General features: G+C 36.4%; 1 protein-coding gene across 1 annotated transcript in view; it reads left to right on the forward strand.

Moving 5' to 3' along the window:
- Positions 1–11009, forward strand: part of LOC115220435 (baculoviral IAP repeat-containing protein 7-B) — a 33023-nt gene that overhangs the window by 21427 nt on the left and 587 nt on the right. Inside the window, exons 4-6 of the mRNA XM_036509962.1 lie at positions 4062–4083; positions 7789–7914; positions 10727–10828. Of these exons, the coding sequence (XP_036365855.1) occupies positions 4062–4083; positions 7789–7914; positions 10727–10828 (250 nt within the window). The remainder of the gene's footprint in view (positions 1–4061; positions 4084–7788; positions 7915–10726; positions 10829–11009) is intronic.

An 11009-nucleotide genomic window follows, 5' to 3' on the forward strand; every position in this document is an offset into this window, starting at 1 on the left:
GTGGGCCCTTTGGTGCGATTACATGGAAAGGTAAATGCAGGAGTTTATAAACAACTTGTAAAAGATCATGTCTTTCCTGTGCTGAGAAATTCAACTAAGCGACCACCCATATTCATGCAGGACAATGCCCCATGTCACAAGGCTAAGGTGGTCATGAACTTCCTTAAGGCTGAAAAGGTTATTGTTATGGATTGGCCTGCTCAAAGCCCAGATCTCAATCCTATTGAAAATGTATGGAATATTCTAGGAGAACGTTCGAAAGCCAAAAATCCTAAAACAACTGAGCAATTATGGAATGCCCTTCAGGAAGAGTGGAATAAGATCACCCAGCAAGAAATTGAAAATTTAATTTCCTCATGCAGTCAAAGATGTCAGAGTGTGATTGAAGCTAAAGGGCTTCACACTAAATATTAAATAATTCCAGTATTCTCTGTCATTTTTGATTATTTTGTTATTTTTTTCAACTGTTCTGATCATTTTGGCCGCCATGGGTTTTGCAGTAAATCACTAAATCATCCATAACTTTTGTATTATTTTCTCAAATTACACCAAAATCTCAGACAATAATAATTGATATCGTATTTATTGTGTGTGAAAATTATAGAATATAAAACAACTTTGATAAAAACGTATATCTACTTTTCTGACGAAAACAATGCCGTTCTGAACATTTTGACCACAACTGTATATGCATTTCAGGATTTTAGTCACAAAAGTACTTTTAGTACTAGTGAAGTTTTAATAACATTTCAATTGTAAATACTGAAAGAAATATTACCCTGCAGGTAGTTTTTCTCTTGGTTTATGTAAAATATATTTATTATTTTATCATTTTGTGTATATATATATATAGGGTTTCATTGTTCAGTGTGTCCTTCCTTAATTTAAGATGGTAAAATGTGATTTTAGGAAAATTTGGTAGCTATTTCTAGCAAGTTGAAAAACTACACAGAGGCCTTCCTTTGTTGGCTTGGAGTAACATGAGTTTTGTTTTTTAACCTCAGATCAGCTGTGATTGAGCAAACCTATGATAAAGCACTTTCCAGTTTTTGTCCAGTTTATTATAATTTCTAATAAATAGTTTATTTTTCATTTATCAGTAATTCAAGTTAAACTTCTTAAATTAGTAGCAATTTCATTAAGTTTTCAGAGGACAAAATCTACAACAAATAAACAGGTCGGATATGACCAATTTAAATGCTAAATGGCTAAAAGCAAGAATACTTGTAACATTTACGTATTACATATTAAATATAGTAAAAAAATAAAATCAAACTTTAGTATTTTGAAACCGTTACCCAAGTCCAGATCATCCTTTAAAAGTTTAAAACATGGTTATTTTATTTGTCAACAATTTCTTGATAATTTAATATTTCTTGATGCATAAGGTACCAAGCTGGCAGTATTGTTAGTGTACCAGGCAAACTGTGTAGCAGCATTTCATTTGTCTTTACATTCTGAGTTCAAATTTTGCTGAAGTCAATTTCGCCTTTCATCCTTTTGGGGTTGATAAAATAAGTATCAGTTGAGCACAGGGGTCAAAGTAATTGACTTACCCTCCTCCCCTGAAGTTGCTTGCTTTGTGCCGAAATGTGAAACTAATATTTCTTCTTCATCATCATCATCGTTTAACGTCCGCTTTCCATGCTAGCATGGGTTGGACAGTTCGACCGGGGTCTGGGAAGCCAGGAGGCTACACCAGGCACCAGTCTGATCTGGCAATGTTTCTACAGCTGGATGCCCTTCCTAACGCTAACCACTCCGTGAGTGTAGTGGGTGCTTTTTACATGCCACTGGCACTGGTGCCAGGGGAGGCTGGCAACGGCCACAATCGGTTGGTGCTTTTTACGTGCCACCGGCACGGAGGCCAGTCGAGGTGGCAATGGCAATGGCCACGTTCGGATGGTGCTTTTACGTGCCACTGGCCAGTTAAATAGTTTCACAGTTGTTTTAAGCTTTCATTGTATACTTCACAGTAGATAAACATTAAAGCAATCAACCCCTGCATTAAGGATTCAGTTAGTGGATTCCGCAGAATGAAGCAGTAACAAAAACAACTTCACTTTACATTTTTTCAAATCAGTGTGAAAATAATGAAGGCTCATAAATTCAACTCTAGGTTTATGCGTGATATGACCAGATCTCAGAATCTTAAAAGGATGTACAATTGAAAATCATCATCATCGTTTAACGTCTGCTTTCTATGCTAGCATGGGTTGGACGATTTTGACTGAGGGCTGGTGAACCAGATGGCTGCACCAAGCTCCAGTCTTGATTTGGCAGAATTTCTACAGCTGGATGCCCTTCCTAATACCAACCACTCCGAGAGTGTAGTGGGTGCTTTTTACGTGCCACCGGCACGGGGGCCAGTCAGGCGGTACTGGCAACGACCTCGCTCGAATCCTTTTATACATGCCACCAGCACAGGTGCCAGAAGGCGCATTTTAAAATATTGGTTTCAAAATTTGGCACAAGGCCAGCAAGATTGCAAGAGGGAGTAAATCAATTACGTCACCCCTAGTGCTCAACTGGTACTTATTTTATCAACCGTGATAGGATGAAAGGTAAAGTTGAACTCAGAATGTTATGACAGATGAAATGCTGTTAAGGATTTTGTGAAGATCATTTAAAAAATATTAGAAAAATGTCAAATATGAGTAGTTGTCCTAGCTCTTAAGAGCTAAATAAATATATAAAAAATACCTACTTTAGTCCATAAGCTGTATATTTTCTCAACTTTATTGTCATTTTGAAATATTTTCAATAAAAATTTCATGATAGCAGGTTTTTTTAAAGCTTTTAATAGGTAAGGGCTATAAATTGGGGTATGTTCTTTGATCAGCAGTGAGTGGGGGTGGTCTAAAAAGAAATGAAACAAAAGTACTACTCCTCAGATTATTTTCTAACTGGTGTTAAATGAAAATTCATAAAATCTGCTTTTAGGACCACCATGTAGTTTATATATGAAGCCATATTTTTAAAATCTAATATGGGTGTGAAACTGAAAAAGGGTGTTAAAAATCTATTCAGAAATGGTAAATTTTAACTGTGAACTTGATTTTACTAAGCTGGTTATAGTTTCTTATAATTATGATAAAAGAAAGTTTGCAATTTAAACCAGATTGAAGTGAAAAAGTGCATGTAAAATTTCAGCAATACTTTACAATAAAGTAAAGGAGATTGTAAAAATACAACTCAAATTGCTTCTTGTTGGCATCAAATGAAAGCTTATAAGCTTCACTTTTAGGATCATGTATGATGTATATGTGATGCAACAAGATTTTGAGATCTAATTTAAATGTAAAGTTTTAAAATATTAGCAAAATCTGTTTACACTATTTTTTATAATGTCTGAACATTTGGCATGTGAAATTGCTGAATATATATTTTTCTTAACAGGTTTTAGTTTCTCTGGATTTTAAAGCCTTAAAAATTGAAATTGGCTGAAATTCTAATCTTAAAATATTTAATCTATACATTTTTCAAAACATATTTTGCTAACATTTTAATGTAGATTGCAATTTTACTTGAATTTTGTTGTGTTATAGGAGAGTCATTACACCAATATCAATAACACACACACACACACACACACACACACACACACACACACACACACACACACACACACACACACACACACACACACACACACACACACACACACACACACACACACTGGTTCAATTCACTAACGAAGAACCTTGTAAATGGTTACTTGAAAAAATAACCAAATTTTTCTCAAATCCCGTCCTGCTATCTTAAAGAGGAGCAAGGACACACTTCACAGCAGGTTCTTTGATGCACTGTTAGGAAAAAAAAAGAAACAGGATTATAACAGTTGTAATGCCTTTAATCCTAAGTCTACTGGATCATTCCTAATCTAGTGCTAAATAATATCAACACTACAATGCTATATTATGTTATATTACAGCACTTGCATTAATAATTGGCTTTAAAATTGATTTTGTATATTTGCACATAACTTCTAAAATATAGGAATTCATCTATAAATCTCTGTTCTAGATTCCTTTAAACAACTTTCATCAGTTTATTTTCAGAAATGTCAACCAGGCACAACAGGTAAGTCACTGCTGAATATATTTATCAATTGAGATTAAGAATCATCATCATCATCATCATCCAGTGTTTTAAATCCGGGTTTTGTCTCCATTAGCAGGGGTGGCTAGATCTACCTCAATGCCATAGTAACTGCCCCCACACCATCTCACCATCTCGCCTGGTTTCGGGTGTCCTCTCTTTTCAAACCAACCCTCCCAGTCTCCTCCTCTACCTGTCCACTTCACCTTTTCGTCAGTCTACCTCGCTTTCGTGCTCCATTTACCTCAAATGCAGTCACCCTCTTCAGAACATGCTCTTCATTCCTCCTCAACACATGCCCATATGCCCACCTCACTCCATTTGCCCTTACCAACCATTCCACTGATTCCTCCAACCCCAGCATTCCCATCAAATCCGCAGTCCTCCTCTCATCAAACAAGAATCCAGTATATTATTGTACAATAGGCTACGTCAGTACATTGACTAAAGTTGTAGAATGCTCACAATATTTATGTAAATCTCTCTGTTCTGAGATCAAATCCTACTAAGATCACTTTTGCTTTTCAGCTCTCCAAGGCTGATAAAATAAGCTCATCCAATGTACAGGATTCTTTTTAATTGATTGTATCCCTCTCTTGAATGAATGGCTTATGTGCCCAATGTTAGAAATCATTATATATTTTGCTGCTGATTGAAGAATGTATACTGGATTGTCATCATCACCATTGCTTTCATGGTTTTCACCATCATTACTATTATTATTGGTAAAACAAATAAGTAGTAAGTGTAGAACATTGCAGTTAATGAACAAACTAAGCCTCCCCTGGCATGTAAAAAGCACCCACTACACTCACAGAGTGGTTGGCGTTAGGAAGGGCATCCGCCTGTAGAAGCACTGCCAGATCAGACCCCAGTCGAACCGTCCAACCCATGCTAGCATGGAAAGCGGACATTAAACGATGATGATGATGATAATGATGTGTAATGAGAACTGAGTGGATAAATGCAATGTGGAATCATTTGCATATGAGCTGTAAAACATTTTATTAGGAATTTTTTAACTCTGCTAGATTATTAGTATGATGAAATTTACCAAGGAGGACATCAAAATTTTCACAAACTCGAGAGGGAAAAACAGACTAGAGCCATGTTGTTTCAACAGATGATATTTGTAGGATAATTTTTTTGATTTTGGTAAGGATGAATGTAATAAGAGATAGGTTATGTGTTTATAATTAGTTTAGTTCATATTCTGTTGATTTAGTATAATTGACTATGGTGGGCTGGTAGAAAACATGAAAAGAAAGTCCAGTTGAGTGGAAAAGCAAACTTTAGAAGTTACATAATAATGTTTGTGTGTCTTAATGTTCATGTATTTAGGTCAGATTTGAGAAGGTATATGTCTTACTGAGTCCCAGTTGTGCAAGTACAGACATGATTGTTATACATATGTATATGAGAGGGAGAGTAAGAGGTGAATGTGTGAGAGAATTGTCCTTTCTGCTGAGAGCAACTTCACTTGATAAGGAGCTAGCTGAACCAGCAGCAAAACTCTTAATGAAAGTGAGAAATCCAGGTTATTTATTATGGCCAAAAGGACTGGAAAAACTGTACAAATATGTGAAAGGTAGCTATGCTCATTGACTGAGAAATGATAGCCTCCATACATTCATATTTGTGTTGATTGGATTCTTTGATTACACCGTGTAGCATGATTTTTGTCCAGTTATTTCCTATTTACTTATCCCTGGAAAGTATGAACAATAGCTAATATATCCTTCAAACTTTGCTTTTGTTATTTCTATTCAAACTCAAAGAATCCCTCTCAACACATGGCTATGATGCTCCTCCACTATTTCTGCACTAAGGGACTTGCTCAAGTGGTTAAGGTCAATAAACTGACAAGCAAATCTAATGGTACTGAGCAGAATATTTTGCTATAATGGTATTTCTGCTTCAGCAACTCTGTGCTGAATCTGTCTGAAATGTAATGGAAAATAAGTCAGTTTCAAAACATTGATGTCCAGGTTACAACAACAAAGTTTAAAAGGGAATGATAGTCATTTCCTTTGATTTCTAGATAGAAGCAAATAGGAAATAACACTTACTGATTAGAGACAAAATCAATAAATAAAAATTTTTTAATGATAATAATAATAATAATAATAATAATAATAATTAATAATTAATAATAATAATAATAATAATAATAATAATAATAATGAAATTATTGTATACAGTGCTCAGGTGTACCACAACAATTTTGTTACATGATATTCGTGGAAATTCAGTGCTAATGATTGATGAAAATAAAAAAGATTTTCTTATTTATCAAGTTGTACAATAGCTTAACAATCACCGAAAATTTGGAACTGGTATCAAAGCCTATCAACATTATACGTGACTATAAACATATACATTATGGAGTGACAGGCTGTCCACTACATGTTTATTACTTTCTGGGTGACTGTATTGTTGATTGTACTACAATGTACTATACTGTTTATTTGTCTCAAATTAGATAATCTTCAAGGTAATCTGTCACTTACTTAGTGATAGCAGGATAAGTTATTTTATTTGATGTTGAACATAATGAGGTGAAATGACACAAAATCTGTAGTATAAGCAGTAATATTTTTACTTAGCAATCTGTAAAGCTCAAAGTTCAAGTGCCATCGGTGAGACCTGTTACTATTTCCTGTCTCAAAATAATACAGATAGTATCTGATATTAGATGGAATTTTCTTCAGCAAACATTTAGTGGCCTACTGTTAAAAATAGGAGATTGGACTTCTTTGAAGACACTTCTTGTGACTAACTGCAAGATACTACTAGAAATAATAGTCATAAAGATTTCTAGTATTGACACAAAAGCTACAATTTGGGGGTAAGGTGTTGCCCAACTAGGTGTTTTGCATGAAGAAATTCTTTTTCCATTATTTTCTTGTTCTTTGTTGTTGTTGTTGCTTTGATTGGCTTTTGTGGTGGTGGTCGTGGTAGTGGTGCTGCTGTTTTCCTCTGTTTCCCTTCTTTATGCTTTTGTTGGTATTGTTGTTGTTGTTCTTGCCCTCCCTCTCAACCACATTAACTATTTTGATTTTAAAACTCAAAATTTTCCCTTAAAGAGCAATTTCTCGCCAGCCCCCAGCTAACCCCCTCTTGCAGTGAGCTGGATTATATCATCAAAAGTTCAATAAAATTTAGAAATCCTAACAATGAAACAACAGATTTTAAGCAAAACTTACAGAGCTCTGAACATGTGGCCACCAGGTCCAGACACAAAGAATAATAATGATAATAATAATAATAATAATAATAATAATAATAACTCTGCCCTAGGTGTACGGAAAACACTTGGCGAGAAACGGAAGAAAATTTTAAGAAAGAAGGAATAATAATAATGATGATAATAATAATAATAAGAAGAAGAAGAAGAAGAAGAATGATTTCTAATGTCTAGAGAGAATCACACGATAAGATCAAATGAATCTACCTTAGTTTTTGGCTTGTGTTTATTTTATTGATTCCAGAAGGATGAAAATTATCTTCGGCAGGGTTTGAACTTGAACTGTACTTCCTAAAAAATAATAATGGCTAAATGTAAAGGTTGCCCAGAATCTTGTAGCATTGTAGATGAAAATGGAATAACTAATTTTTACAAGAAAATTGATAAAATTGATAAAATGTATTTGTTGTGATTGCAGCTGTGTTTTGTTATCGTTGCAGCGACAGAAGAGGTTTCTGCCACCCACTTAACCCGAAATGGTATTATCATCAGAACTCTGCAACAACAAGGCTATCCACAAGTATTCATTGATTATGCGTATTTCAAGCTTAAAATGGACGGCATAGGTTTGTATACATAATAATATTTATGGTTTCAAACTTTGGCACAAGGCCAGCAATTTGGGGGGAGGGGTAAGTTGATTACATTGACCCCAGATTTCAAATGGTTTTTATTTTATTGACCCCAAAGGGATGAAAGGAAAATTCGTCCTTGATGGGATTTGAACATAAATACGAACAAAAGGTAACTAAGCATTTTACCTGGAATGCTAGCAATTGTGCCAGTTTGCCACCTTACTACTACTAATAATAATCCTTTCTACTGAAGACACAAAACCTGAAATTTGTGAGAAGGGGATAAGTTGATTACATTGATCCCGGTGTTTCACTGCTACTTAATTTTTCAACCCCAAAAGGACGAAAGGCAAAGTTGACCTCAGTGGAATTAGAACTCAGAACACAAAGACAGATGAAATGTCATTAATGCTGCCATGTAGCATCGCTGTCCATGCACAGGCATCATACAATCTGCTTTTAACTCTGAGGAGAAGGCCCTTTGTTATCAACAAAGGTAGCTTTCTGAACTTTGCTCAGGTCATTCTTGTACTAGCAACTACACAAAGCATCCTCCTCCTCCACTGCTAGGCAACAGAAGCTATCTACTACTTTCAAGGATCCTGTCAGACATTTGAGGAAGTCTATTTCTTGTACATTCTTCGTGTTTATTATACCCGTCATACACAGAGACTACTTTCTCTGTTAACCTTCCCATAATACTGCTGCACATCTTGTGTCTCCATAGCTTGCATTGGATACACTATGGAATTTCTACCTTCACCTTTTCTGTATATCGAGCAGATCCAGCTCCCCAAAGGGATTAGGAATTTATCTGCTTTCCTACTTACTTGGAGTTTGGTCTTCACTAAATTAACTCTTAGGGCCTTTGATTCCAGACCTTGCTTTGACACCTGAAATTTCTTCTCTAATTCTAGTAGAGATTCAGCTGTAAGAACAAGGTCATTAGCATAGAAGAGCTTCCAAGGGCAACTAGTCTTAAATTCATCTGTTATGGCCTGGAGGACAATGATAAACAAGAGAAGTCTGAGGAACACTGCTTGGTGAACTCCTACCTGTATAATTAATTCATTGCTATACTCAGTGCTGACTTTTACTTTAATGACAACATTCCTATACATAGCTTGTATAGTTCTCACCAACCCCTCATCTATCCCTAGCTTCTGCAATGACCACCAGATAAAGGAATGGTGAACCCTGTCAAAGGCTTTTTCCATGTCGACAAAAACTAAGTACAGAGGTTATTTTTTGCCAAATACTTCTCTTGCAGTTGCTTTATTAGGAAGATAGCATCAGTAGTGCTTCTCCCTGGTGCAAAACTAAACTGCATCTCATCTAGGTTGACTCTCTTCCTAATTAGTTGAGCTATGACTCTCTCTGCAACTTTCATCTCCTGGTCCAGCAGTTTTATATGTATGTATGTGTGTAAAAACACCATATCTGTCTAGTGCTGTCAGATTCCCAGACCCTGCATTTCTAGCTCTTAAGCTGTTATCAATAAAAAATACCAAAGAGAGTTAACTCTGGACAGATTTCAAGCCATAAGAGAACTTGGCATAAGTGAACTTTAGCTTAGTTAAAATATACTTCAAAAGTCAAATTCACTGCAGTTGTCTGGGAAGAAAAAATTCTGTCATGGTAAAAGGAGTAAAAACCACCATATCTGTCCATTTGCCAATATTGCTGAAATAATACTAATGTAATGTTATATATTTAATATATCATATAATAATATTTCACCAATTATCTGCTGGTAAAGTGATGAAACAATTGTAGTATTATGCAAGAAGCATATTTTACTCAATCCACTCTTTCTTGTTTACATCTTTATTGTGTGTGTGCTTGTATATATATATATATATCTGTATGTATGTGTGCTGGTACCATATAAGAAGCACTTGTGCCAGTGCTGCATAAAAGGACACTTTTTAAAGTGGTTGGCATTAGGAAAGGTATCCTAAACCATACCAAAACAGAGATAAGGCCAGGCAGCTCTTCAGCCAGCCACCTACTGCCATAATGTCCAACCCATGGTAAACGGACATTAAATGATGATGATGATGATGATGATGATGATGATGATGATGATGATCTCACACACACACACACACAACTAGATAGAAAAACCTACTGATATGTAAGCTTTGTGCCTGTCATCATCATCATTGTTTAATGTCCGCTTCCCATGCTAGCACGGGTTGGACGATTCGACCGGGGTCTGAGAAGCCAGGAGGCTGCACCAGGCACCAGTCTGATCTGGCAGAGTTTCTACAGCTGGATACCCTTCCTAACGCCAACCACTCCATGAGTGTAGTGTGTGCTTTTTACAGTGGCCAGACGAGACTGGCAAATGGCCATGATCGGTCAGTGACATATACGCCAGTCAGGTGGCGCTGGCATCTGCCACGTTCGGATGGTGCTTTTCTTTTAACTTGTCACCGGCACGGGTGTCTTAACTACCATTTTCATTCAATTTTCATTTGATGTTTGTTTTAACGTACTTGACTCAATAAGTCTCCTCAAGAACAGCGGGTCACTCTATGATCCAAGGTTAGCACAGCAGGCCGTCCTGCGAGCCATGAACTCACTTCATTCGTTGGGTCTTCGAAATCACAGCATATCTCCAGAGGACTTGGTCTTTCATCATAGCCTCTGTGAGGCTCAACGTACGAAGGTCATGCTTGACCACCTCGTCCCATGTCTTCCTAGGTCTACCTCTACCCCGGATTCCTTCTTGACATTAATTTCAGTAAGTGTATCTCATTGCCAATTATGATTGTTCTCTTATTTCCATTGCTTTCAGAGAGAGAATACGCTAACGCAGAAGAACTGTTTTGTTTCATACATACGCTTCCAGGAGCTGAGGAAGCTGCTTCGGAAAGAATGAGCAACCCAACTGTTAAAAGTAAGTTTCTCTCTGCTCCTTACTCACTGCATAAGCACTGTAATTACTTGCAATGTAATATCCTAGTAGCCTCATCAGGTAAATAAGGCAGTAGTTACTTATCTGAATTTTAATTTGAGTGAGGTCATTGCCAGTACCGCCTGATTGGCCCCCGTGCCGGTGGCACGTAAAAAGCACCAAC

Source organism: Octopus sinensis, linkage group LG16 (assembly GCF_006345805.1).
Source record: "Octopus sinensis linkage group LG16, ASM634580v1, whole genome shotgun sequence".
NCBI classification, from domain to species: Eukaryota; Metazoa; Mollusca; class Cephalopoda; order Octopoda; family Octopodidae; genus Octopus; species Octopus sinensis.